Source organism: Nycticebus coucang, chromosome 20 (genome assembly GCF_027406575.1).
Source record: "Nycticebus coucang isolate mNycCou1 chromosome 20, mNycCou1.pri, whole genome shotgun sequence".
Taxonomy (NCBI): domain Eukaryota; kingdom Metazoa; phylum Chordata; class Mammalia; order Primates; family Lorisidae; genus Nycticebus; species Nycticebus coucang.
The window spans coordinates 65,081,882-65,109,611 of NC_069799.1; the positions used below are offsets into that span (position 1 = coordinate 65,081,882).

The 27,730-nt window shown below is 47.4% G+C and overlaps 1 protein-coding gene across 1 annotated transcript in view; it reads left to right on the forward strand.

Moving 5' to 3' along the window:
• The first annotated feature begins 2,604 nt into the window (after positions 1-2,604).
• The window catches only part of IL2RA (interleukin 2 receptor subunit alpha), a 45,483-nt gene continuing 20,357 nt past the window's right edge, over positions 2,605-27,730 (forward strand). Inside the window, exon 1 of the mRNA XM_053573275.1 lies at positions 2,605-2,838. Coding sequence (XP_053429250.1) covers positions 2,754-2,838 — 85 coding nt within the window. The 5' untranslated portion in view covers positions 2,605-2,753. The remainder of the gene's footprint in view (positions 2,839-27,730) is intronic.

The window sequence follows — 27,730 nt, forward strand, 5'->3', positions numbered from 1 at the left end:
AACAATTTAGTTCTAAAACTTTCAGGTAGAACAATGCAAGGGAGGCCTCTGTGGATTCTGGTGGAAGTGGCCGTGAGCAAGGGGTCGTAGCCCAAAGCAAGTGAGGACGGTGTCTCCATGAGGAGATTCTCTACAAAGGGGAGCTGGGGTCCAAGAAGTGTGAGCAGCCTTGTGAAGGTCAGATCCTGGGCAGGAGAAAAAGGTATACGCATGGGATCTGGTCAAATAAATCCACTAGCAATAGTGAGAGCCAAATTTCCCACTGACAGAGGAGGAAGTTACAAATACAGAAAAAGGAAAAATGAAAAATCCAACCCTACAGTGTTAGATTGGAATTGGTGTGAATTGATGGTCCTTGATGTGTACTGATGAGCATAAAAATGATAGAGCAGTAAAGGTGAGATTCTGTGTGTGTGTGTGTGTGTATGTGTAGGTATGTATGTGTGTGCATGTGCGTATGTGTGCATGTGTTTGCCTTTATGTACATGTATGTGCCTGTGTGTGCATGTATGTGTATGTGTGTGCACGCGTGGGGAGGAACGCAGCCAAACAGCTGCTTCCAGGGCTGGGACAGAGAAAGAAACATCAATCTGGAAGATCCATTCACTCCCCCTTTGAGGGAAGCGCTCACAGAGTGATGGGGACATGTCCACGGGAGACAGAAGCTGGCTTGAATTGGCTCCTTGTGGACAAACGGGAGGCCAACGAAGCCTTAAAGTAAACGACAATCATAGATTATAACCCCTTGGGTAAAATAGAAGATCACGAGTCCATGTAGATATAAACAAGTAAATAAATAATAGGATATTTATGTCATTTCCACAAGATATTCACAACATGTTCGGAAGGGTGATTTTAAAGTGGAATCACCCAGAAGGCCACATTTTAATCACATGGTTAAAGCAGCAATGGGATAAAGGATGGAAGGTGAAGACCAAGCACACTTCTGTGCGGCCCCTGCGGTGACCGACAGCCCAAGTCTCGTCACGAAGAAGCAACCCACAAATCCATTAAGGGATCTTCTGCAAAACAACTGGGCTGAAATCCTCAAAAGGGTCAAGGGCAAGAAGGTCAAGAAAGGACAAAGGAGCTATTGAAGGTAAATGTTAATGAGTGTTTCTGAACAGCGACTAGAGACACTTGGGTGTGAGGATTGAAGGATAGTCATGTTTTGCAAAATTTCCTGATTTTGGTGGTTTTATTGTCAAAATTTTGGAGAATGCCCTCATTCACAGGAAATACACATGGAGGTACCGCAGAGTGATGGACTGTCATGTTGGCAGCTACTCCCAGTGGTTTTTTTTTTTTCTTTTTAGAGACAGAGTCTCACTTGGTCACCCTCAGTAGAGTGCTGTGCCGTCACAACTCACAGCAACCTCCAACTCCTGGGCTTAGGCAATTCTCTTGCAAAAGGAGGGAAGTTATTTGTATCATTCTTCCAATTTTTTGTAAGTTTGTTTCAAACTTACATGTTGGTAACTGTAGTCAGTAAAAATCCTCAGCTTAATAATAACTGTGACAGACCCTAGGAATAATACAAATTGCTTCACCAACATACGTAGCTGGCAATGTTCCTAGCAAGGAGGCTAGACCTGCCCTGCAATCTTAAGAGAATCTTGTAACACTTTGATAATACCCCATTCCCGGAAAGGGGTCAGTTTTCTATTTTTCTCTGCGAACTTTGGTACTTAGCTAGAAACTTTTCCTTTTCAGAACTCCAGCTCTGTTTTTAGAGGTAACTAGTTGCCTTTCCATAATGCATTTTAGAACCATGAATTCCTTTGCTTGCCCAGATGGACCCTCCTTTTGTCAATATCTTTGCTTGCTTTCTAATATTTTAAAAATTGTGTTTTCCTATAACTACGTGATTGCTAATGGACACAGATTTCCAGGTAGCAAAACACAGTCAACCCTTTTGGTAAAATCAGACGAGACCTCTGATAAATAAATAAGCACGGTTGAATTTTGCCAAAAAAAAAACTTCAAAGTTTAAAACCAAAGTCTACTTTTAGCGTGACCTTTTAAGAAAAAGATAAATCTGGAAGTGAAACATCTTATAAGGTGACAACTCGCTTTCAGGAACCTGGGACACCAAGGTGAAATGATTACAGCCAGTACCGGTCATAAATCTTACATTATTTATGAATTCTGAGTAGCCGTTCACTGCTTATTTCTTGATTATCTGAATATTGGCACCTGCCCGCCCACGGGCCTGGCATGATTTTGCTCTCCCATCCGAGGAGGGTCCCGCTGACTCCTAGGGGAGCCGACAATCTCAGGGAGGTCTCAACTTGCACGGTACTAGATGAGTTCACTGCCAAGAAGTGCTTGTTCACCCCTCCAATGGCAGGGACTCTCCCTCTTCCTTTATGAGTGAAGCTGAAAAAGGATTCATAAATGAAGCTCGATCCTTCTCACCAACCCCAGCCCACACCTCCCAGCAATTAAACTTGAGAAAAAAAAAAAAAAGACCTGGTTTGAAAAATTACCACAAACTATATTGTCATCAAAAAAAACATTTCCTATATTTGAGATCAGAGAAGCCAGTGAGAGGCACAATTTCCTGGCTGAACACACCAGTCTAATACTTAAAGACAGCAGCTCCTGACTCTTATAGAGACCTCAGGGACCCGCAGAGATGTCAGCAAGAGTGGATTGAGCCTCATTCCACATCCTCCCAGAGGGATGCGGAAAAGAGACTGACGGGATACCCGGCCTTCCACAGAGAAACAGCTCCTCTTGGCTACCCCAAGATGACCCCAAGTGCCAGAAAGATGGGGCCACGCTTGCTGATCTGGGGCGTGATCGCTTTCATCATGGTACCTGGCGGAGAGACAGGTAAGATCCCATGGACACCTTTGGAATCCCAGGAAGGCTGAGGGATGTCAGCTCTCCCCAGCCTTAGAAGCAGAGGGTCACCCATGCTACGGTTCTGAGAAGGGAGCTGGATCTTGGGTTCTGCTATTGCCTTGACCTGAGGGACCTCAGGTCAAGCCTCAGTGCGCTAATCCACAAAGACCGTGTGGGGTACTGTTGGGGTCTCCTCTCTAGAACGGTCCTTGACAGTTCTGAAAGAATAGAGTGATATTTGGGTGATAATGGGACGCTGATGAGGAGATTCCTCAAGAAATGTTCTCTTATTCCCCCATGAATTTCATTTTTCAAGATACCCCTCATTCCCCAGCTGTGAGATAATACTAAAAAGCAGTGCGGACTCTCCCTGAGTCCTGGTTGATTTGCCTGAGATGTCAGTAACTCGTCTAGGACGTGCTGGGATAATTTAAGCTCTCAGGAAAGTTTAGCTTCAGGGGCGTATATGTTATTCTTACTACCTCAGAAACTTATACTGAGGAAGAGCCTTACAAGCACAACTTGATAGAAATTTCAGAAAATATAAGCGTGCTTACTTTTAGAATATGACTTTTCCCGTGTTCCTGTGCACATATTGATGTATATGTAAGTGTATGCCTGAGTGTTTATGCAAATTTTGAATTTCATTCATCCTTTCACATGCGTTTTCTCAAAAGATTTTTTTAAAGAAATAATAAACCACCAACTTCTACCTCAAACCGCCCTTCCTAATTGAGTGTGAATTTTCTAATAACGTCTTCCTATCCTTACCTAGGAAGACAGATAAGACATGAAAGTCTATAATTTTCTTTCTTTTTTTTTTGAAAGTCTATTATTTCAAGAAATAGAAATAATACCTGTCTCTCAGAAAAATATATTTTAAGAAGTGAAGCAGAGTGGTGTATTTAGGGAGCCTGTTTGCTGGCTTTGGGGAAGTGGCCCGGCTATGATGAGCTTGTCCTGCGGAGTTAAAGTGAATGTGAGTTTAGGAAGGTTGGAAATGTGATTTCTGCCTCAACAGCATCTTTGCCGAGTCAGAACAGCCAGAACAGCCACATCTTTATAATTCTTTATGCCCTGCGTCTCTGGGAAACACATCTCAAGTAAATGTGTGTTAATTCTAGACCTGGCTGACTTATCTGAGGGTGTGAATGGTCTTGGTAGCAGGCAGGCCAGTGGAGTATTATGGGAGTACCTTACATTCGCTCCATACTCCAAACATCTGTCCCGTCTTATGCCTCTTTGCAACTCTGCAGGAGATAGGAAAATGAACAAGTCCCAATCCTGATCCTCAAGGAACTTGTAACCTAGGGAAGAGGAGGAAGGCGCAGGCGCGTTAATAATAACAGTAATACGGCATAGCATGTGATGGATCTGAGGGAGCATGGGGCTGCCAGAGCTGGCTTCCTGAAGGTGGCAGGTCGGCAGAGCCCTGAGGGATGGGTCTAATTCCACGCGTGGAGAACCCAAAGAGAGGGAACCATATGCATGAACACGGCAGTGCCTTAGAAACAGCCAAGGTTCAAGGCAGCTCCTGTACCAGATGGGGACGTGGGGACCTTGAGAATTAAGACTGGGACCTATAGGAGGGGCTTATGTGAATGACCTGAGGCCTCAGATAGCAAGTTAAAAGTTTTTAGCTTCATTTGTAGGCAATAAAGAACTACTAGAAAACGACCATTTATAGAACACCTTCTACCTGGCACGTATCTGATTGTCATCTTCATAACCGCTGTGCTGTGGGCAGGTCACGAACCCCTAATGAAGAAGAGCTGAGACTCAGAGTCACACAGGCAGCCACACTGCCCAGGCTCAGACCCGACCTCTGGGCTTGTTCTCTTTCTGGCTGCTGTGTCAGGGTTGGAGCTCTATGGAGACGACTCTGGCACGGGTGGGCAGAAGGCAGGTGCACAGAGATGGGGCAGGAGGCTTACAGTGGCCCAACCAAGATGTAAACAAGGCCTGAGTGGTCAAAGAGAATGGCGTGGATTGAGTTTCTGGGTTCATTGGATGGCCCAGGAGCCACTCAAGAGTAATGGATCCTGTCACTCTAATCTCAGACTGTTCCCTCTAACATGAACCTAGTCTTAAAATAAACGAGCCTTTTTACTCCTGAGGGGTAAGAGTTCTCTAATGAAATCAGGCTGTCAACACATGCAATTTCTAGCTGATTCATAAGGCAGATTTTCATTCTGGAAATTCCCAGAGCCACCATTTAACATGGTGATGGGTTCTGGAGGTGGATTAGTCAGCCCGGGTGTTGTTAGTGTCTGTATTACTGGGCCCTGGGATGTGGTCAGAAAGAGAATTCTCCTGGTCTCGCCAAAATGGCACGTTATTGAAGGCACTTTTCTCAGAAGTGTGGAAATTCTGAGAGTTTATATGTCCCTTGATCATCTTTCTTTCATTCTAGGAATTCTGTGATCAGATCTGCATTCTCTAGATTCAAAAATAAAACACACACACACAGTGCGGGAACCCATGATGATGAGATGTTTGTCTCAGTAACCCTTCTTGTAAAGACTGCTTCCCTCCCTGGGATTTCACATCTTCACCTTGTCATTTTTTTTTTTTTTAGAGGAACTTGAGAAATATCATTCACTTCTGTCATTAAAACACAAAGGCTTTGACCTTTCACATTTACTCTTTCAACTTCTCTAGATTCTGAAGGATTATTATTACCACTGCTATCTTGCTCATCTTTAAGGCATAGCTTGGTAACATAGGGCTTTGGTATACATTGGGACATCTCAAAAAACAGTTGCTCTTGTCCTGAAAATGGTGTATCTTGAGTAGACAGTTGGGTTTATCCCCTAGGAATGTGCTTCATTTTAGCTCTGAGAATTGAAAAAGAACAGACTTCACAATGCTGTACCAAAAGAGCAGCTTCAGTAATTCATCCGTCAGAGGGACTAATAAGGAGCAGACAAAAAACTGTTCAGCTCCCACTCCATCCCTCTTGCCTTAGAAAAGTGGTGCTAGGATTTTTTTTTACTAAGGTTTCAGGTATTCTGAATACTTCTGTGTTTTTGTTTGTTTGGTTGGTTGGTTGGTTTTTTTGGTAAAGTCATTCCTTTAATAGCTATAGACACCACCAGGGCTGGCTCTCCTTTGACACAGTAGCCACTCAGGCTAATCCCCTGGTCCTTTCGATGCTTGATGGTGAAACTTTACAAAAAGGCAGAGAATTCACACCTGAGGTCAGTGAGGAATAGAATTAGGTGGAAAATAAAGCTTGCAAGAAGTGAAAAGTAGGACAAGGCACCTCCTGACCACACGGTTGGAGAACCAAAGAGAAGATGAGTCAAGGGGATGATATTAGACACACTCCTCTCAGGAAAATGAGAAGGTTGACCCAGAAATCTTGAAACTCCTGTCCAGTTCAACCCCCCTGTGTCAAGGATTCTGAACAGCAAATAAAACAAGCTCTGCTTCAAAGGCATTTTTAAACCAGGGAACGTTTAGATGAAAAAGTTTCCCAACTGAAGACAAAGCAGCAGATTCAGGGTTGAGCAACTTTCGAGTGTCAACAGACCCAATCCTAAGCTCTCATGGCAGGGTATTTCCAGCTCCTACAAGGTACTAAGGGTGACTGCCTCCTCCGCAATGCTGTCGCTGTAGGAGTCAAGGCTAAGCGTTGGTGAGCCCCTCTGCTGCTTGTTTGTTCACGTAGGGAATTTTCGCCCTCAGATAATACCCTTCTTTCCAGAGGAGAAATTTTATACAAGTGGGAACCTGTCTCTCTTCTCTTTATTCCAGTCTATTCCCTGAGAGAAAAGAAAAAGAGACCTTAATTCAACTGATTGCTTCCAAAAGCCCCTCATCCTTGGAAGAGTTAAAATAGTCTTAGCTGGAATCCAGGCCTCTTAAATTTCAGCCCAGAATTCCCCACATGTCTTTTTAATGATTTCAAGTGATGTCCCTTCATCTGTCCATCGTACGCTAGAATTCCAGGGATGAAAAAGTTTCTTCCGGTCCTTGTCCTCAAACTGCTCTTGGTTTAACAGTGGAGACGAAACAGCTGGTGAGAGACTCCCTTCCGGAAGATTCCTAAGAGTAGCCAGGAATGTGTCCCCTGGAGTCAGCATCCCCACCACGCTTTCCAGTAAATCATTTAGGGAAAAAACAATTACATAATCATCTCTAGAAATTTTAGCTATCTTCTGCTCCAAGGTTACTCTATGGTTGGCTACTTGACCAATTGTCCTCTTACTGTGGGACTTGCCTCCATCACAGAGAGAACACACAGCTCCCACCGGGACTGTGAGCAGAGAAAGGGTTCACGTGCCCCTGTGAACCATGCCCTAGGGTCCCTGTGCATTATTAGAATATGCGCGTGGGGGCTGTAAAAAATGATCATCAACTCTGAGGAAAACCAGCTAGGTTACTCTCTCTGAGGAGCAGAACCAAACACAACAATAACCACTTTGTTTTTTTAAGTTCCTCAAATGATTCAAGATTCAAGTTAGGGTTGAAACCCCCAGCACTTTTGAGAGCCAGAATAATGATTCCCATGGTAGGTCTGATTCCACTATTTTGTTTCTCCTGACTAAGAACAGGTGCGCTAAATACGCCTCACACTTTAATGCATGTACACATCATCTGGGAATTTTGTTCTAAAGCAGATTCTGATTCTGATTCAAAAAGGCTCCCATGTGTGGCCTGTGTGGCTGGGCATGGGCCCGATCTGAGGAGCAGGCTGCCGCGTGAGAGAAGAAACAGGCATTGCTTCTACCCACATAGAGCTTGGGATTCAAATGGGGAAACCCATCAGGAAAAGACCAAATATTGCAAAGTTTATACCGAAAAGCTGATGAACCCCAGGAGTGATCAGAACAGGGAGAAAATACCCTGCCTGGAGAATTAGAAACGGTTAGTTAGAGAAGGCAGCCCTGGGACACACTGGCTCATAGTGGTGCTTCGAGGATGGTGTTTTCTGATCATTTTGCTACGGCTGTATACATGGGCCATTGTCCATGAGCAGCAAGTAAAGACCAAGGAATTTAGCAGGACAATTCAAGACATGAGCCAAATTGCAATATGGATGCATTTTTTAGCATATGTGCTGAGCAAAACAAAGTCTTCAGCGGCTAGTGATTCTCCTGTGAAAACAAATACCTGTGCTCAGGCCAAGAGGATTCGAGTACTCCTTAGCTCACTTTACTCTTTCAGTGTCTACAGGTGTTGTTGAATTTCTAGTACTTTCCTTGATAAAATGGATTATTGATAAGCGTCACCAGCACCACATGACACCTGGGTAATGAACAAATAAGTCCTGGGTCTTGTTTCCCTACATCCACATTCGTTCCCTAACCCAGCCCCCGCCATGAAGCTAGAGACCCAGGGACCCTCTTCCAACAGCCCCTCCTGCACCCCCACACCCTCATGCCGCCAGCTCACAGGGCTGTGCCTGCAGCTGTCCCCGCAGCCAGGCACCCTGCACACAGGGGGTTTCAGGTGGCAGAGAACTCACTCTAAGTCACTGGAGTGTGGGTAGCATGGGTGGAGGTTGACCGGAAGGTCTCCGTCCTGGGAGGAAGAGGGACGGGAGGGGAAGGGCAAGATAGTGATCAGAAGCGTTGGCGTCCTGCGCTTGCTACGCTCCCTGCCTCCGTGGAGGAAGGTGCAGCCAGCTGAGGCTACTGACCTGCCCCTCCTCTTCACCAAGCCTTCCGCACCTGCAGTGAAAGAATGAGCCGGTGTGATGGGACTTGTGGTAGTGCGGGAGTTTTTCCCAACAGAGTACAGAGCTGTGTGTTTTAAAAGAGAGTGATCAATTCCTTCTCCCCAAAGAGCAAGGAGAACAGACTGTCTCTCACAGGCCTTAACCTCAGAAAGGGACAGAGGAGCAGGTGACCACAGCTGTGACCCAGGAAGCACAGGGCTCCGGCCACCTGGGCACTGACACCAGTGCTAACACCCGTCTCTCCTTTGAGGCTTATGTGCCTTGAGCCTTGTTCCAAACAACATCTCGAACACTACCTACCTGCACCCGTCGGGTGTCCATATCTGGCTGATTCGCAAAACAAGACAGGTCTTATCATCAAATGAGTCTCCTGATGGAACACACCATCACAGAGCCCAGCACTGGGCCAGACAGTGTCGTCCCAGAGTCTGCTCTTTGCTGCTGCTCTGAACTGCTGCTAAAGGTCAGGCGTTGCGAGCCCAGTCGGCAGAGCAGCTTTTGACAAAGTAGGTGCTTTTGACAAAGTAGGTGCATTCTGAGGCTGCCCCTGCCCGCGGCTCCGTGTTTAGCCAGCGTGCCAGCAGCTCCAGAGCGCAGACGATGCCTGCCACAGGACGCCCCCATCTGCAGGAGTGCTGGCCTGGCCTCCTGCCCCCAAAATGTAACCAGGGTGTCTTCCTTGCATCTGACTGTGCTTCAGAGAAAGCAGCTCGGCGGAGTCTGCCCCAGCAGCTACAAAGAGAGGAAATTCTGAGCACCTCCCGGCATGAGTCACCGCACCACATTCAGGAATTGCCATCTCTGCCCACAGAATCACCCACTCTTTTCTGTTTGGGACCAAAATAGATACCTCCCTCAGAAGTCCGTTGTTCTCTGTACTCTCAGCAATAAAAACAATGGCTAGGATGTGCGTGTGCCTCTAAGGGCCCGGGTGGAAGTTTTCTCTCCTGCGAAGTTTTTCAAAGTGAAAATTTGCTGCACCAGTAATAGCAACGGATGGGTCGGGGGTGAGCAGGTGGGAGAGGGAAGCCATAGGATGATGGGGACTTTGTTCCCCATCATCTAGTGAATGTTACTGAGCAACTACCACAAGTCAGGCACAGGATAAGACACAGAAGTAAATAAAGTCCCAGCTTTCAGTTCCAGGAGCTCCCGTATGGCTGGGGGGAAAGAGACTGCACCTTCAGTTGGGACACAAGCTAAGTGCCAAGGTACAAGTTGAAAGAAAGTATGGACAGAACACCCGAATGGACCCTTCTTACTCCCGCAAGACCCAAAACATGTTGGTCGGGCACAGCCTGTCATTCACAGAAACATCTGGAACAGAAAGAAGAGTGGAGAGCATTGTCTCATCGTCATTAACTATTAAACCTGTTAAAATCAGATACTACTGGTTTCGAATTTAGAATGAACTACACAGAAAGTATGAAGTTTTGTTTTGCTCAAGAAATTCCTTTAAGGAGAAAACGGGAGCTTTCCAAGTGGGAGTGGAGAATTGAAGTTCCTTCTGTAACAAGCCGTTTGATTTCTCTCGCCACCCCTAAGTGTCTCAGAAGCTCCCTTTGCTGCCAGTGCTGGCCAACCACAGCCCATCCGCTGTGTCCAGTCTGCCCTGCTGTGCCCAGCCCACCCCACTGTGTCCAGTCAGCTTCTCTGTGCCCAGCCCGCCCCGCTGTGCCCAGCCCAGCCCACTGTGCCCAGCCAGCCCTGCTGTGTCAGCCCAGCCCACTGTGCCCAGCCAGCCCCGCTATGCCCAGCCCAGCCCCCTGTGTCCAGTCAGCCTTGCTGTGCCCAGCCCACCCTGCTGTGTCCAGCCCGCCCCGCTGTGCCCAGCCCAGCCCACTGTGCCCAGCCAGCCCTGCTATGTCAGCCCAGCCCACTGTGCCCAGCCAGCCCCGCTATGCCCAGCCCAGCCCCCTGTGTCCAGTCAGCCTTGCTGTGCCCAGCCCACCCTGCTGTGTCCAGCCCGCCCCGCTGTGCCCAGCCCAGCCCACTGTGCCCAGCCAGCCCTGCTATGTCAGCCCAGCCCACTGTGCCCAGCCAGCCCCGCTATGCCCAGCCCAGCCCACTGTGTCCAGTCAGCCTTGCTGTGCCCAGCCCATCCTGCTGTGTCCAGCCCACCCCGCTGTGCCCAGCCCACCCTGCTGTGTCCAGACCACCCCGCTGTGTCCAGCCAGCCCCACTGTGTCCAGCCCAGCCCACTGTGCCCAGCCTGCCCTGCTGTGTCCAGCCCACCCCACTGTGTCCAGCCAGCACCGCTTTGCGAGGATCATTCTCCACCCTTAAAGTCCATGATGCCTCCAAGGAAGGAAGGGAGGGAGGGAGGAAGAAACCTCATCAATCCAGTTTACATGATTATCTTTTTTTTTTTTTTTAAGCAAAGCTTCATGCTTCTTTTAAAAAAAACTTGTATAGCTATATATATTTATTCCCCATGAAATGAGCCGCTTGAAGCCAAATGGCCTGTCATCTCAGAAAAAGATCAGTTTGTCACGTTACCAAGGAAAGGGCACAGGAATCAGTTCTAAAAGTTTTGTCTGAAGTCCCCAGAGTACTCGCTGATGTCAGCCCCTTCCTGCCCAGGCACTCTGAGAGTTTCCCGGGAGTTTTGGGGCTGACACCCGGGCGTGTGTGACGTCTCGCTGGCTGTGGGCAGGCCCGGTGGCTTCCCCAGGGACCAGCGAGAGCCTACAACCCAGCAGAGCCAGTGCGGCATTTGCTTCCGCCCTTGTGGTGGTGACACCTCTGTTCAGAACCTGATTTAGAACAAAAAGAACCTTTGTGATGAGAAAACTCCTTATTTTAAGTTGAAACCAAAACAAACAACTATAAAAAAGGCAAAGGCCTTTTTAGATTTAAAAGGGCAGTTTCCCCACACATCCTGCTGACAGGCGGAGACATCAGGGTAAGCATTTCAGCCTGGGGTTCTGCCTTCCCCACCAGACCCTCAGTTTCACTTTCCCTTTTCAGCCTGTCTCAGGTCTCAGTTCTCTGTTTGAGGGTGGGGGTCAGTGGTGAGCACAGAGGGACAGTGGCCATCCTCCTCCTGCCATGCAGTCACAGGACCCCCTGGCCTGCCCGGCCCCATGCACCAGCTCTGCTCCTGTGGTTCCACGGAGTCCTCACCATGACCTAGGAGATAGGGACTGTGGAGGATCCTGAGGCCATGAGGCTGTAATTCACTTCCCAAGAAAGCGAGAGGATGGTCAGTCTAACCGAGCCTCGCGCTCGTGTCCGTAGGCAGAAAGCAAACTGCCCACAGGTATCCCCCGTTCCTCGGGCTTCTTAGACAAGTCTCTCCTTTTAAGATATCCTTTGTTCCGTCCTCACATGACTCATCTGGGCTGACTCCCAGGCTTTCCCTGGTGTTGTTCCCTGACACACCCCCAGGGTGACACACCAGCTTTTGCCAGCCTTTCAATTCCCTCACACTCACCCCGTGGGCTTGGTGTGGCCCCAGCCTCCACCACATCAGGCCCCAGGCACGGCCCCAGGTCAGGATGGAAGTGCTGTCAGCATGACAGCTGCTCCTTGTGTTGTCTTGTCCTTATGGCCCAGTGACCATTTCTGTTGAGCAGGGACAAGCAGGTAGAAGGTTAAGGCTGTAGGTTAAATGGCATCAAAACCCCATTCCTGTGCAAATTTGCCGTGACGGGGCAGAGCAGGGTAGCAAGAGACGTGCCTGGAGGCTGGAAGCTCCGTGGAAGCTCCATGGAAGCTCCCGCTTGCCTAGTTCGCATCCCACATGTCCACAGCTAGATTCTCCATGGAAGGGTCTGATCCCTGACAAAAACACAAGGTGTATACAACTTGCATCTTGTAAGTAAAACTGAATGTGAATTTTTTTTTAAGACACAGTCTCACTCAATCACCCTGGGTAGAGTGCTCTGGCATCATAGCTCACAGCACCCTCAAACTCCTGGGCTCAAGCGATCCTCTTGTCCCAGCCTCCCAAGTAGCTGGGACTACAGGTACCTGACAAAACACCCGGCTATTTTTAGAGATGGAGTCTTGCTCTTGCTCAGGCTGGTCTCAAACTCCTGAGCTCAGCAATCCACCTGCCTTGGCCTCCCAGAGTGCTGGGATTACAGGTATAAGTCACTACACTGGCCTGAGTGTAAATTCTTGAGAGAAGGAAAGAAAAGGCGTATAAGAGGCACCCAAGGCTTGGCACCCCTAACACAGTGCTTATGGTGCCAGCCACCTGCACTGAGGCTGGCAGGTTCCAGCCTGGCTGGGCCAGCTAAACAACAATGATAACTGCAACAAGAAAAGAGCCGGGCTCCAGCTAGTTGGAGGCTGAGGCAAGAGAATCGCTTACATCTGAGAGTTTGAGGTTACTGTGAGCAGTGACGACATGGCACGCTACTGAGGGCAACATAGTGAGATTCTGTCTCAAAGAAAGAGAGAGAGAAAGGCAGCTGGGAGCGGGGCAGGGGCAGGACCAAGCTGGCCGCTGGGCCCTCGCCTGCCACCCACTGGGCATCATTGCTCCCTGAGTCGCCATCATTTCCGATAACTTGTCTCCATATTTCTGTTTCCCTTCTGGTCTTAAGTTTCTACTTGGCATGATATTTACTTATCTAGTCTGTCTTTAAAATCACAGGGGAAATTCCGTTGAGTTGAAGAACTCCTCAGCTCCATGCACTAATTTCTCAGAAGTGTCTCTCTCCTTGCAGAAGACAGTGGGTGAGATTCGCCGATTTAACATATTTCTACCAAAAATATAACTCTGTCCCAAGAAACCGGTTTCAATGATTTGAGAGAAAACTGCTTTTAGATTTCAGAGAAAGAAAAAGAGTCTATTTCTAGCCACCCCCTCCCTTTCTAAATCTAACAACCCTTTAATTTTAATCAGGTTGACAGTCTGTGGTGAGCTTGTGGTTAACTCTTTCATGCACCAAAGCTTGTTATCAAGTGAGAAGCCTCCCAGAGTGAGAAAATAACCAGCACACACCACACCCCACCACACACACACACACATTTCATTTACTGAAGCGTTTGAGATTCCCAAACGTGGCAGTGGCTGTTTGGAGAAGCCACTGTGGCTCCTTGTTTCCCTTTGGTCTTCCAAATAAAGAGCCCCCCATCACACCTTTTTTGGTAGCAGGTGTTGAGCAAGGCACAGTCCGACCCCCAAGAGTCACTTATTATCAGTTGCAGAAACTTTGACCATTTCGCCCAGCCAGGCCCCCCAAAGTATGGGTCAGATAACAAGTGAGTCACAGAGGCCAGTGCTAATTACTGCAGAGACTTGCCCAATGGCCTCAGGATCTGATCCCCAGGGCACAGGCCCTCCCCGCTCCTGCCCCGAGGAGCAGGTGCCTTCTGTTTGATGACAGTAACTTCCTTTAACTCCCAAGTCCTGTGACAAGCACTTCTACCACGTTTCCCTCAGCAGAGATGGATACACGTATTTGTCTGAACGAATAAATGAATGGATATCTTGAGTGCTAGTGCTGAGCCTCCAAGTCCTTATCAGCACCTGCGACAGCCTGTTTGAAGGGCAAGTGAGGCTCACAGGCTGCTCTTGGGTGCTGATGTTCCCAAACAGTGGAGAGGGGGCAGGTAAAGTCCCCACAACACTGTTTACCATTTGTATTTTGAATGATCCCATTCTTTGTTCTGGTCCTACCCATATGTTAAATTTTGTATCTCTAAAATTAGGCCATTTTATTTTTTTATTATTAAATCATAGCTGTGTACATTAATTTGATCATGGGGCACCATACACTGGTTTTATAGACCATTTGACATATTTTCATCACACTAGTTAACATAGCCTTTCTGGCATTTTCTTAGTTACTGTGTTAAGACATTTATATTCTACATTTACTAAGTTTCACATGTATCCTTGTAAGATGCACCTCAGGTATAATCCCACCAATCATCCTCCCTCCGCCCATCCTCCCCCCTCCCTCCCCTCCCTCTCCTCCTTCCCCATATTCTTAGGTTATAACTGGGTTATAGCTTTCATATGAAAGCCATAAATTAGTTGCATAGTAGGGCTGAGTACATTGGATACTTTTTCTTCCATTCTTGAGATACTTTACTAAGAAGAATATGTTCCAGCTCCCATTTTAAACACCCTCTTACCACGTTCTCTGGGAAGACGCTGTCAGTCTTCTGGTTTTTTTTGTTGAACTCAGCTGCTGAGGACTGAGAGAGATGGAGACAGTGGATGGAGTCTGTAGGTAAGACTGGGGGTCAGACTTCCCCGTGAGGATGCCCCGCTGAATTCCAAGGGGAGGGAGTTTTCCTCCTCCTGTCAATTTCCATACTCACAAACTAAAGGAAATAAACTCCCAACTCCATACCTCTTTCAGAAGAAGGCTTAGAAAAGAATTCGTTACCTGAGGATTTGACAAGTTAGTAAGAAAAAGCCATTTACTTTATAAATATTTTTAAATTATCAAAAAGTGTGAAGATTAACGTGGCCATCAGCGTTCAGTAAATGTTGACAGTTTATCCTGGTTGCTTCATTTTTAACACAAGCTGCAGACACAGTGACGTTCCCTTTGGATGTAACCTAACCCCATTCTTCTCAAATAATTGTTCTCTTAGACTTGGGGTGTATCTTCCGATGCAATTTACACTACTGGTTTCCCTTTTTAGTTTTAAATATACTTAAATAGATAATATGTTTCCTTTCATGGTTCGCTTTATTCCCTCACTGCGATGGCCACGGCACTCTACTAAGGGCCATAAAGTGAGACTCTGTCTCTACAAAAAAAAAAAAAAAGGGATCGCGACCCACAGGTTGAGAATCGCTGGCCTAGAAGTTAGATTGCTGACCTAACATGGACAGCTTCAACTGTACTGGTTTATTTTTAAATTTCTCTTTGAAGTAGCTATGTGAATTGACAGTCTTCATCAGCAACGTACGAGATTTCCTGAACTCTTTACATCTTCCTCGGCATCACTCAGCATTAAGAAACCTTGATGTTTCCGCCACTCCCGTGAATGGAATGAAGTCTCATCACTGTCTTCAGTTACTGGGCCGGCTGTCGCCTGTTTACCTCTGTGCTCTGCTTGCTCATATCCCTGTCTGTTTTTCTGTTGGGCTTTTTGCTTTTCAATTTCTGATTGGCACAAGTTTTTTGTTTATTGTAGATAGCAAGCCTTTGTAGGTTCCTGGATTTACTAAGTAGACATCATTATTTGCAAATAACAATTTTTTTTTGAGACAGAGCCTCAAGCTGTGGCCCTGGGTAGAGTGCTGTGGCATCACAGCTCACAGCAACCTCAAACTCTTGGGCTTAAGCGATTCTCTTGCCTCAGCCTCCCAAGTAGCTGGGACTACAGGCACCCGCCACAACACCCGGCTATTTTTTGGTTGTAGTTGTCATTGTTGTTTGGCAGGCCCAGGCTGGATTCGAACCCCCCAGCTCTGGTGTATGTGGCTGGCGCCTTAGCCGCTTGAGTTATAGGTGCCAAGCCACAAATAACATTTTTATTTCATCTTATCTACTCCTTACTCCTTTCTTTTTTTTAATTGGGGATTCATTAAGGGTATAAGATGTGTCACACACTGAGACCCCACCCTGCTGCCTCCTTCCCTCATGAAAATCCTTCCTGGATTTTCTAAGTAGACATCATTATTTGCAAATAACATTATTTCATCTTATCTACTCCTATTCCTCTTATTTCTTTTACTTGTTTCATTGCACTAACTAGGATTCTCTGCATAGTGCTGAATAAAAGCAGGGAATGTATATAGTTCTGCTGTTAAGGTATCAGTAGATAGATGTCTTTCCACGTCTCATCCAGAGCCACATCACCAGTTGAATCACTCTGATTAAGCTGTTTAGATTCTTAGCTTCCATGTCCCCCTCAATGAGTAAGATTGCAATTCCTTTCAAAGGAATGTTTCAAAAAATCTTTGGTAAAGTAAACGAAAAATCTCTGTACCAAAATACAGTATCACAATTTTCAGTCTGGAAAATCCACATCTAAAGATTTCCTAATTCCTAATAAGAGTAAAACTTCACCTAACTATCCAACACGGCCTCTGGTGCCAACACCCTCTCTCCAGACACCCACAGGGGTTTCCTCTAGGACAGGGGTTCTCAACCTTCCTAATGCCATGAACCTTTAATACAGTCCAAAGTGGGTCGCCACCCACAGGTTGAGAACCACTGCTCTAGGAGTAGATGAGCTTAAGACCAGTGGAACTTGACCAGGGATCTGGGGAGGAATTCCTCCTACTCCACCTACAGACAGGGAACCTGCTGGTGGAACAGTGGGAAAATTCAGGTCTCTGACACTCAGGCTTTACCTTCAACTGTTAAGCGATACAGATACAGACTTGCCAACAGGCTCTGGACCCTATGTCGCTATGCTAAACACCTGAGGTCTCAAAACGAGGTCTAAATTTTCTCTTCCTTAAGGATGTTTCCATTTCTCACCTCTATTCCTGTTCTCAACATCTGCTTCTGAGGATCAAAGCAGCACCACTCCTATGTACCCCCGATTCTTTGGGGTCACCCTCCTCTTCCTTTGCTCCCACCTGCAGGTGGCTGCCCAATCATTCTGATCCTTCCCTGATTCCCATCTCTCCAATCCATCATCTCTACTCTTTCCCATTCCTTATCTCTCCTCACCACTCCCCACCTCCTGTACCAGTCTCCTAAACTCTGTTGATTGAAACATCTGCTGGGAGAAATGGAGATTCTCATGCCCACTTGCTAGATCAGAATTTGCATTTTAATAAATTCCCCTATGTGAATTGTGTGTGCACAGAAGTTGGAGAGGCACCAGCCTAATTAATCACCCTGCACCCCCCGCCCCCCACCTCTGCCCATCTTCCTGCAGTGCTGGCCAGCTATCTGAACACTACTATCAAAACTATTCCTCCTAAAGAATAGATCCACCAGTACCATGGCTCTCGCCAGTGTAATCCAGCACTCTGGGAGGCCAAGGCAGGACGATCTCTTGTGGTCAGGAGTTCAAGACCAGCCTAAGCAAAAGCAAGACCCCAAATTTATAAAAAGTAGAAAACTTAGCCTGCTATAATGGCAGGCACCTGTAGTTCCAGCTACTCAGGAGGCTGAGGCCAAAGGATCACTTGAGCCCATGCGTTTGAGCTGTGAGCTGATGCCACTGAACTCTAGCCAGGGTAGAGTATCACCCTATCAAAAAAAAAAAGATACAGAATTCAGCTTCCAGACAATGGGATGATGGTGGGAGTGGTGGGGGTTCTCCTGCTCAGCCATAATAACAGACCCCCCTCTCCCTCCAAAAAAGAATAGATCTGAGTACAGCATCCCATGGTTGGCTGCCATTTTTCTATCACAACCTCTGGCACTGGCTTCTCCCAGGAAAAGGTGCTGTAAGAACCAGACCAGGTTCTGGTTCCTTTGTTGAGGCCAAAGCAAACCACCGGAGACTGTCCCCTTCGATGTGGGACTAGGAGAAGCTACTCTTTGTTTTCTGAGCTGCTCTAACTATGCTCTAGACGGAGATCCCTCAATTTCATAATAAGCCATTTTTGTTTTTGTTTTATTTACTGATTCATTCTTTTAACATTTAGACCCAGCGTCGAGGTCATTATTAGAATCTGCTTGTGGTGCACTGGCCTCGTCCGTCTGTACAACAGGCCTCTTTTATTGTTATTTTCCTTGCCTTTATTCTTGACCTAGATTTCCATTTTCCTACCCCAAAGATACCCACTTTTCTGCTCCTAAATTGCTTTTCCCTCTTCTATGACCATATATATGTCCGGTGTAAATGTGCTTGAAGAAGAGAGTTGATTCTGCCGTCATTGGAACAGTCGTTCACTACATTAAGTTTATTAATTGCACTGACTGCATTTTGCTTGGTCATGCTTGTTCATTGGGTGTGCTTGATGGATCCAGCAGGAAGGAAGACGTTGTTAAAATGTTCCATTGTGGGCGGTGCCTGTGGCTCAACGGAGTAGGGCACTGGCCCCATATGCCAGGAGGTGGCAGGTTCAAACCCAACCCTGGCCAAAACTGCAAAAAAAAAAAAAAAAGGGGCGGTGCCTGTGGCTCATATGCCGGAGGTGGTAGGTTCAAACTCAACCCCGGCCAAAAACTGTGAAAGGAAAGGAAAGGAAAGGAAAGGAAAGGAAAGGAAAGGAAAGAAAGGAAAGGAAAGGAAAGGAAAGGAAAGGAAAGGAAAGGAAAGGAAAGGAAAGGAAAGGAAAGGAAAGGAAAGGAAAGGAAAGGAAAGGAAAGGAAAGGAAAGGAAAGGAAAGGAAAGGAAAGGAAAGGAAAGGAAAGGAAAGGAAAGGAAAGGAAAGGAAAGGAAAGGAAAGGAAAGGAAAGGAAAGGAAAGGAAGAAAAAGAAAGAAAGAAAGAAAGAGAGTCTTATAAAAAAAAAAAGTTCCATTGTGACAGTGGATTTGTAAATGGATCCTTGTTTTCTCAATATTTCCTTTGTATGTTTCAAAGTCATATTGGTAGGTGCATACAAATGTATATAAGTTTTATGTTTTCCTTCTGTATGTTTTATATAATTTGAAGCAATGTTACTGAGTGCAAACAAGCATAGAGTTTTTATGTTTTCCCAGAGAACTGAACATTGAATAATATACACTGACTTCTGGATTTCTGTTAACGGTCTTGTCTTCAAGTCTACTATTAATATAATTTTCTTTGGGGGGTGGGGGTAGGGAGTAATTGCCCATGCTGTTAGTCTCAAACTTTAGAAGCCTTGATGCTTTAAAGCACGTATCTTATAAATACCATCAACTATATATTTTTTAAATATATAGAAGAGACACGCCACAGAGCTGGTGTATTTACATTGGGAAATGTTAGGGGTATATTTTGATGGAGTTCATATCTTATCCTTTATCTTAATCGTCTCTTTCTATGCATTTTTCTCCCTTCTCTTAACTTAAATCTTATACTATTTTATTTCTCTTTTGCACTGGTACAATGGTAAGCTATTCACTCTATTCATTTTCAACATTTTAACACCAACCTAGACTTGACATAGTCTGGATTTACGCCACATCCTGACTCTCCTCTCCACTAATGCAGAGCCATAGCAGCGTTACCTTCCCCAGCCTTTTTACACACTTCTGTCCTTTTCATCCTTGCTTCCTCCTGCACATTTAGGGTTAGGTATTTGAAAGACTTTCCTGAAAGTAAAAGTGAAATTTTTCTAAAAGCCAGACGCAGAGCAGCCATGGCAGACCTCGGTGTGACTCCCGTCCTACCACCACGAGTGGTGCGGTTTGGGCACCTCACTTAATGTCTCTGAACCACAGTCTCTTACTGAGTAAAGAGGGGGTGACGAATGTCAGGGCTCTGGAGAGCAGTGAGCGGAATATACACCAAGGAGCAGCACACGGGCAGGGCTCAAACATTGCTATTATTATTACATAAATAACCCCCAAGGAAGGGCCTGAGTGCTCTGACGACTTCAAAGATAATGATCTGCAGTAAACCACAACATCACACAAACACCTCCCAGCACCCAGTAGTTTAGACATAGCTCTGCCTCTCGGCGAGAGAGGACCTTCAGCAGATAGGTGACAAGCACGATCTCCCCCCAAAAGGATGGCTGTGTGTGAGGGAGCAGGACAGAAGTGGGGGGTCAGAGCCCCGGGCTTTCCCTCAAGGCTCAACAGGAACTCGCGGAACGTAAAGGTTGATTTAAATGATCTTTGAGGTCTCCTGCACTTCTCAGACACTCTGATACTATTAAAAGGAGCATTCAGCACATCCTAGCCTATTTTATTTTACAGCAAAAACACTTACTTTCTGTAAGGGCCAAATTGCGGGTTTGAGTGTCCTTTCCAAGGAAGCAGGAGACAACTTTTGACGGTAGACAGATCTTCAGCGTTCCTCCTGGAGCTTACACAGAAGGTGACACTTCAGGGCAGGAACCAGCCCATTTCTTTGCCCAGTGACTCCCACTTCTCATGCTCTCTTGCATCCTTCACAAAGCTTAGCAACCCAACCGAGAGGTTTTCTGTGCTCCGTGAGTCGTCCTCGTCTTCGTCTTCAACCTCTACTTGTGTGGGGAGAAGAGACACGGCGCAGAGATGAGGCCGTTGGCTCAGAGCTGGTCAGCGGTCATCAAAACGGCCCACAGAGCCCAGAGTCTTGCCTGAGACTCCGGCCACATCCTTCTGAAGCCCCCTTCCTTTCCTTGACCTTTCACACCTCATACAGGCCGCAAGGGCCAGACACGTTCTCCCTCGGTTTGAGCATCAGAGAAACGACGATTACCCAGCCCACTGATGTCACCAACCCAGGCTCCTCACCTCCAGCCACGAAGCTTCCACTGCACCCTGTCAGGACAGAGTAAGGCGCATGGGCAGACACTGCCCTGGCTGCAGATTCAGCCATGACCCAGGATCCCTGCCGGAGGTGCAGGGGAGGCTGCGGGGCCTTGGGAAGGGCGCAGGCAGAGGGGACGCACCAGCCAGGCTTCACTCTGCACTCCCGACAGCAAACATAGTGAGCATATGATGGAGCTAGCCAGGCCAGGGGCTGACCCGAAACAGCTGGTCTGGCTGGTTTAGGCCCTACGTGACGGTCATCTCCTAGCTTCCATCCTTGTTTGTAAATTCAGCTTTAACCTAAGAGTGTGTATCTTGAGTTAGTTCAGGGCCGTTTATTTAGGAGATTAACTTTTGAATTGGAATGTTGCTAGATGGGCCATGAGTTATGCGATCATTGCTTATTATGGGTCACGGGTTATAGTGATCACTATAGTTTAAGACAAGTGTTAATTACTGTTGTTTAAGATAAGGGTTAGTACGGTTTTTACTTTTAACTTTCATGCATAAAACTGTGATTTTGGAAATGGAAAAACAGAATTGTCTTGGAGAGGCTACTCTACTGGTCTCCGGAATTGCTGGCCTTCTGCTAATGAAGTTCAGTGGACTCATCCCTGTCTCTGCATCCTGGCTGACAGTGACACATGCCTGGATCGTTTTCATCTGGTAACACTCTGGCTGCTCCAAGGGCGCTCTGCAGATTTGCAGCTTCTGGGAATTGTTAGAAATAGTGGGAATCTCCACACCTGTCCTGCCAGACACCTGCCTGCAAACCCCCAGGTGAGGTGTGTGCGGCCTCCCTCCCTGTCTGGAGCAGCTGACTTGGACATCACTTTTCAGCATGTTGTCGGGTTAAACTACTGCCAGCCACGTCTCCTTGTAGCGCTGGTACTTCTGGGTAACGAGAGACACAATACACCTCAGGGCAAAGTCGGCCTTAGCTCTGTTCCTCGACTAAGGATAAAGGGGTGGAAAATAAAGGCCTGGCCTTCATACTGAGGGAGTGGAGTGGAGGGCAGATGGGAAGACCCAACAAAGGGCATCCCAGCCCCCCAGGTTAGGAGCCCCCAGTCTGGGTCCCCCCAGGTTAGGAGCCCCCTGTCTGGGTCACCACAGGTTAGGAGTCCCCTGTCTAGTCCCCCCAGGTTAGGAGTCCCCTGTCTAGTCCCCCCAGGTAAGGAGTCCCCTATCTGGGTCCCCCCAGGTAAGGAGCCCCCTGTCTGGGTCCCCCCATGTTAGGACCCCCCTGTCTAGTCCCCCCAGGTTAGGAGTCCCCAGTCTGGGTCCCCCCAGGTTAGGCGCCCCCAGTCTGGGTCACCCCCAGGTTAGGAGCCCCCTGTCTGGGTCCCCCCAGGTTAGGAGCCCCCAGTCTGGGTCACCCCCAGGTTAGGAGCCCCCTGTCTGGGTCCCCCCAGGTTAGGAGCCCCCAGTCTGGGTCACCCCCAGGTTAGGAGCCCCCTGTCTGGGTCCCCCCAGGTTAGGAGTCCCCAGTCTGGGTCCCCCCAGGTTAGGAGCCCCCTGTCTAGTCCCCCCAGGTTAGGAGCCCCCAGTCTGGGTCGCCTTAGGTTAGGAACCCCCTGTCTGGGTCCCCCCAGGTTAGGAGCCCCCTGTCTGGTCCCCCCAGGTTAGGAGTCCCCAGTCTGGGTCCCCCCAGGTTAGGAGCCCCCAGTCTGGGTCTCTTCAGGTTAGGAGCCCCCAGTCTGGGTCCCCCCAGGTTAGGAGTCCCCAGTCTGGGTCCCCCAAGGTTAGGAGTCCCCAGTCTGGGTCCCCCCAGGTTAGGAGCCCCCCAGTCTGGGTCGCTTCAGGTTAGGAGCCCCCAGTCTGGGTCCCCCCAGGTTAGGAGTCCCCAGTCTGGGTCCCCCAAGGTTAGGAGTCCCCAGTCTGGGTCCCCCCAGGTTAGGAGTCCCCTGTCTGGGTCCCCCCAGGTAAGGAGCCCCCTGTCTGGGTCCCCCCAGGTAAGGAGTCCCCTGTCTGGGTCCCCCCAGGTTAGGAGTCCCCAGTCTGGGTCCCCCCAGGTTAGGAGTCCCCTGTCTAGTCCCCCCAGGTTAGGAGCCCCCAGTCTGGGTCCCCCCAGGTTAGGAGCCCCCAGTCTGGGTCACCCCCAGGTTAGGAGCCCCCTGTCTGGGTCCCCCCAGGTTAGGAGGTTAGGAGCCCCCAGTCTGGGTCCCCCAAGGTTAGGAGTCCCCCAGTCTGCCTTCTCTGCTCTTCCTTTCATGTCCACATAACCAGCCTCCTGTCAGGAAGAGGAGAAAGTGTGATTCTGAAGGCGAAACCTCATTTTACCAAAGTTCTGGTCTTTTATTTGAAAACCAAAAATAGAAGCTGTGCATTTGTCCTCCTGAGAAAAGTGACAAGTGGTTAAGAAGACAAACACTCCAGAGGAGAGAGCAGATGCCCGAAAATCGTGAATTCCTAGATCTGCTGTTTGTCCGTGATGAGGTCACTCCAGTCACCTCTGGCAGGAGGGCTACAAATGCCTGGCCGTCCCCTCTAGCACAAGGAGAGGGAGAAGCTGAGTCTTGAGCAATCTGTTGGCAGGAACCACAGTGGGAAAAGATGCTTTGTCCGAGGGTCCCTCTTCGTCATCCCCCACCCCCTTGGACCTGCCGTTGATACAGTCTCAGGGGAGGTGGCTCTCAGTCACTATCACCAGTGTTTGCCTAAGTGTTGGCCGAAAAAGCCGAAAGCTCCCGAGAGGCGTTGCCCTTCAGCTGCCTAGGGAAGTCCTGGGGCAACAAATTCACAAATACTCCAGGAAAAGAACCACTGAGATAGTGTCTCCGGGATGGTGATGGAGGTGGGGTGCTCGCGGGAGGGCCCAACAAGTGGGACGCTGCCTCTGTCTTCCAAATTATCATTCTTGGCAGAAGTCTAACATAAAATGTGAAACACTGTCTGCGTTGCAAGAGCTCAGTTCAGCTGGGAGTGCACGTCCCAGGCCGCCATCTCTTTTTCCCTCTCCCCACATGGAAGGTACCAAAGCTAGACAGCCAGGCCCTATCTGTGGACCTTGGATGCTGAAGTGTAGGACTCTCCTCCGGGAGGAGCCCCCGTTTTCAAGCTCTCCCTGCCTCCCACTTCCAAATTAGTAGTGTCAAGGTTTCCTTCACTCTGTGGGCACCTGCACTTTACTCTCAGAACAGAAACTGCCTCCTACACCAGAATTGCACCAACACTTAAAAATTACAGGGAGAAAAATCATTTTCCTCCTACCTTCTAAAGAAAATTCTGCTTGCCCCTTGAGCTCCCAGGCCCACGGAGGGGTGAGCTGGGGACTGGAAATGATGCGGAGAGAGCGATTTAGGTTCAATAGTCAGAACCAGCAGGACAAGCAAGAAGTAGGCCTGGGCGGCAGGAGCAGGTGGGAGGGCAGAAGAGGACCGTGAGCTGAACTTCAGGGAAGAATATTCAGGGTTTTTAGGGAATAAAACTGGAGATGTGGTCACCTACATGTCGTGTTAAAGAAAGAGATAATATGGGGGAAAGGATTTGAAGACCTGGTGTGAGTTGTGTACAGAGAATTCTCCTTTATTATTGCTGGGAGAGACTTCTAGAACAATGATTTTTGATTCTTTTTGGGGATGTTGTACTGTTGTTTCTTTTATGACACTATGGTGATAAGGGTTAAAGAAAATCTTTAATTGATTCCTATTAGATTAAAAAGAAACATGTCTCCAGAGCACCTGTCACACACGGCCCTCCCCCTCCCACCTTCAGGAGTTATTTGGGAGACCCTGGCAAGGCCTTTCAGGGGAAAGCTCTATCGCCAAGGGTTCTGCTGTGACTCAGCTATCGACCTGGATGTTTTAGGGTTTCTCAGTTCCAGGAAAGAGTCTTTGATGAAAGGAAAGTCTGTGAAATAAGAGGTTCTGGAAATTCCCCTTGTCCCTGGATCGCCTCTTTAGACACTGGTCATAATTCACCATGACTCTGGAATTTTTCATGACCTTATCTAGAAAAGGTCATGTCATTTAAGGGTTTCTAAGGATGCAAAGTTCCCTCAAGGACACTTTGTATGTTTAGAAACTTTCTTTATTTGTGGTTGAGATCCCAGATTCCAAATACATCTGAGGTAACTGTGTCTAGGCAGAATTCTAGGCCAGCAAGCTTTTTATCTTTTAAAACTTTAAATGTGTTGTATCATCACTTTCTGGCTTTCATTGTTTTGGGTGAGAAGTCTGTTGTCATTCGTCATTGCTCCCCATACGCACATGTCCTCTCCCTCTGGTCACTTTTAAGAATTTCTCATTAAGGTCCGGGTGAGGTGGCTCAGGCCTGTAATCCCAGCACCATCCCACCTCTGGGAAGCCGAGGTGGACGGATCGCCTGAGCTCGGGAGTTGAAGACCAGCCTGAACAAGAGCGAGACCCCATCTCAACTAAAAAAAAACAAGATAGAAAAACTATCCAAGTATTGTGATGGTGCCTATAGTCCCAGCTACTTGGGAGGCTGAGGCAGGAGGATCACTTGAGCCTAAAAGTTTGAGGTTGCTGTGAGCTGTGACACCATGGCACTCTACTGAGGGCACAGAGTGAAATTCTGTCTCAAAAAAAATAATGTCTCATTATCTTTTGTCAGTTTGACTATGCTATATTGAAATATGCTTTAAAGTATACAAGATGACCATAACTATTTTAAATTGCACATGACTTTTATGGCCACCCTGTGTATATATGTGTGTGTTTCCTCCCTGATATAGTGAGCATCTTGTCATCAAATTTCAGAAATTTTTGCCCATTATTTCTTCAACTATGTTTGTCCTCTCTGTTCTGTCTCCTCCCCCTTTGGGATTTCAATTAAATGTATATTAGAGTATTTGATTTTTTTTTTTTTTTAAAGACAGAATCTCACTCTGTTCCCCTAGGTAGAGTGCCGTGGAGTCATCATAGCTCACAGCAACCTCAAACTCTTGGGCTTGAGCAATCCTCTTTCCTCAGCCTCCCGAGTAGCTGGGACTATAGGCATCTGCCATAATACCCAGCTAGTTTTTCTCTTTTTAGTAGAGATGGGGTCTGGCTCTTGCTCAGGCTGGTCTTGAACTCCTGAGCTCAGTTGATCCACCTGCCTCAGCCTCCCAGAGTGCTGGGATTAGAGGTGTGAGCCACCATGCCTGGACCCTAGACTATTTTATATTGTTACACAGGTCAAAAAGGTCTAGTCACATTCTTTCTCAAAGATTTTGTGTTCACCAGTTTGCATAATTTGTACTGATTTGTCCTTAAGCTGTGCTCAAACTCACTTTAGATAGTGTAAATTTTAGTTCTAGAATTTTCACTTGGTTCTTTGTCTATGTTGTTTTCATTTATCTACTGAGACATTCTATGGTTTCACTCATTACAACCATTTTTCTCATTAAATTAACAGTTGATAATTTTTTTTCTTAAAGGGCCAGAGAGTAAATATTAAATATTAGGCTAGCTGGTCATATAGTCCTTGTAACAACGCAACTCCGCTATCACAGCAGAAAAGCAGCTGTAGACAAAATGTAAATGAATCAGTCTGGTTTGGATCCAATAAAATTTTACTTATAAAAATAAATGGCAGCCAATCTGCAGGCCACAGTTTACTGACCATTGCTTTTAAATCATTGAGCACACTTACAACTATTTAAAATGCCTTCTCTGCTAATTTCAAATTCTGGGTCATTTTCGGGTCTGTTTCTATTAACTGCTTTTCAAAGTGGGTCATATTTGCCTGTTTCTTTCCACGTCTAGAATTTTTTTAACTTGCCAGATATTACAGATCGTACATTATAGGGGCCTAGATTATATTGTCATCCTTTATAAGGGGATGAATTGTGCTGTGACAGGCAGTGAAAGGTCTGGTGCGTCCTCTTGTCTCTTGGCCTTATTCTAGTCTTTGTAAGGGAGAGTCTATTTTAGTTTTGAAACTAATCCTGGGAATGTCCCTTCCTCTAGAGCAGAATTGGAAAACTACACACTGGAAACCACACATCAGATGCTTGTTTTTGTAAATGCAATTTGGTATAACTGTCTTCTCTCCGCTTCCACAATGGACAGTCAGCGCTAGAGAGCTCACTGAGTCTTGCCCTGCTCAGGTTCAGCCCAGCTCTGGGCCAGGAGCCTGAGGGGGACCCCCACTTATGCTTCTAGAGCCCTGTGTGCGCAATACCCTCCTCTCCAGAGCCCTGCCCTACAAATCTCAGCCACACCGGGTCCGTGAGACCACCACTCTGCTTGGGGCTGCCTGGAGGGAAAGTGCCTTGAGGGATGCCAGGGCAAATGCTGGCTCATTTCATGTACTTCCATCCTCCTAAGTCCTGTAGCCCTGAACCACCCATTGCTCAATACAGGAAAACACTTGCTGCACACATTTGGTCTGGATTTTCAGCTGTTTTCAGCAGAAAGGAAGTTTCCATCCCAGTTGCTCCATCCTGGCTTAAAGCAGAAGTCCTCACAGCCCCTCTGGCTGTGGTCCATATCTTGTTGGTCCATATCTTGTTTTAGCAACGGATATACCTCCTGGTACTAAAACGTCGGTTAATGTCACTATATGATAAGTGTCACTAAACAGTATTGATGATACAGGAAGTAGAGAGAGATGACCTCTTTGCAGGAGGTAAAGTTCAGCTGAACTTCAGCCCAGTCTCCACCTGAGTTACCGTTCTCTTTTCCCAGACAGGAGAAGGAGGGAAGTGGAGCTAGCATCTGTCCCAGGGCTGTCACTTGCTGGACCCTCTGCAAGTTGCCTGAGTGTGTTATTTCATGCAGTTGTTACATTAGTAAAATAATAATTATTTTACGGAAGAGGAAACTGGGCCTTAGGAATTGAAAACCAGAAAGGTACACAGCCAGTAAGCTGGTGGGGCTGGAATTTAGAAACCCAGCTTTCCCCCGCGCTGCCTCTGCCTAGTTACCTGACTAGCAGGATTCACCGAGCACTTGTGCCATCTGCCCACTGTACTTGGAATGCCA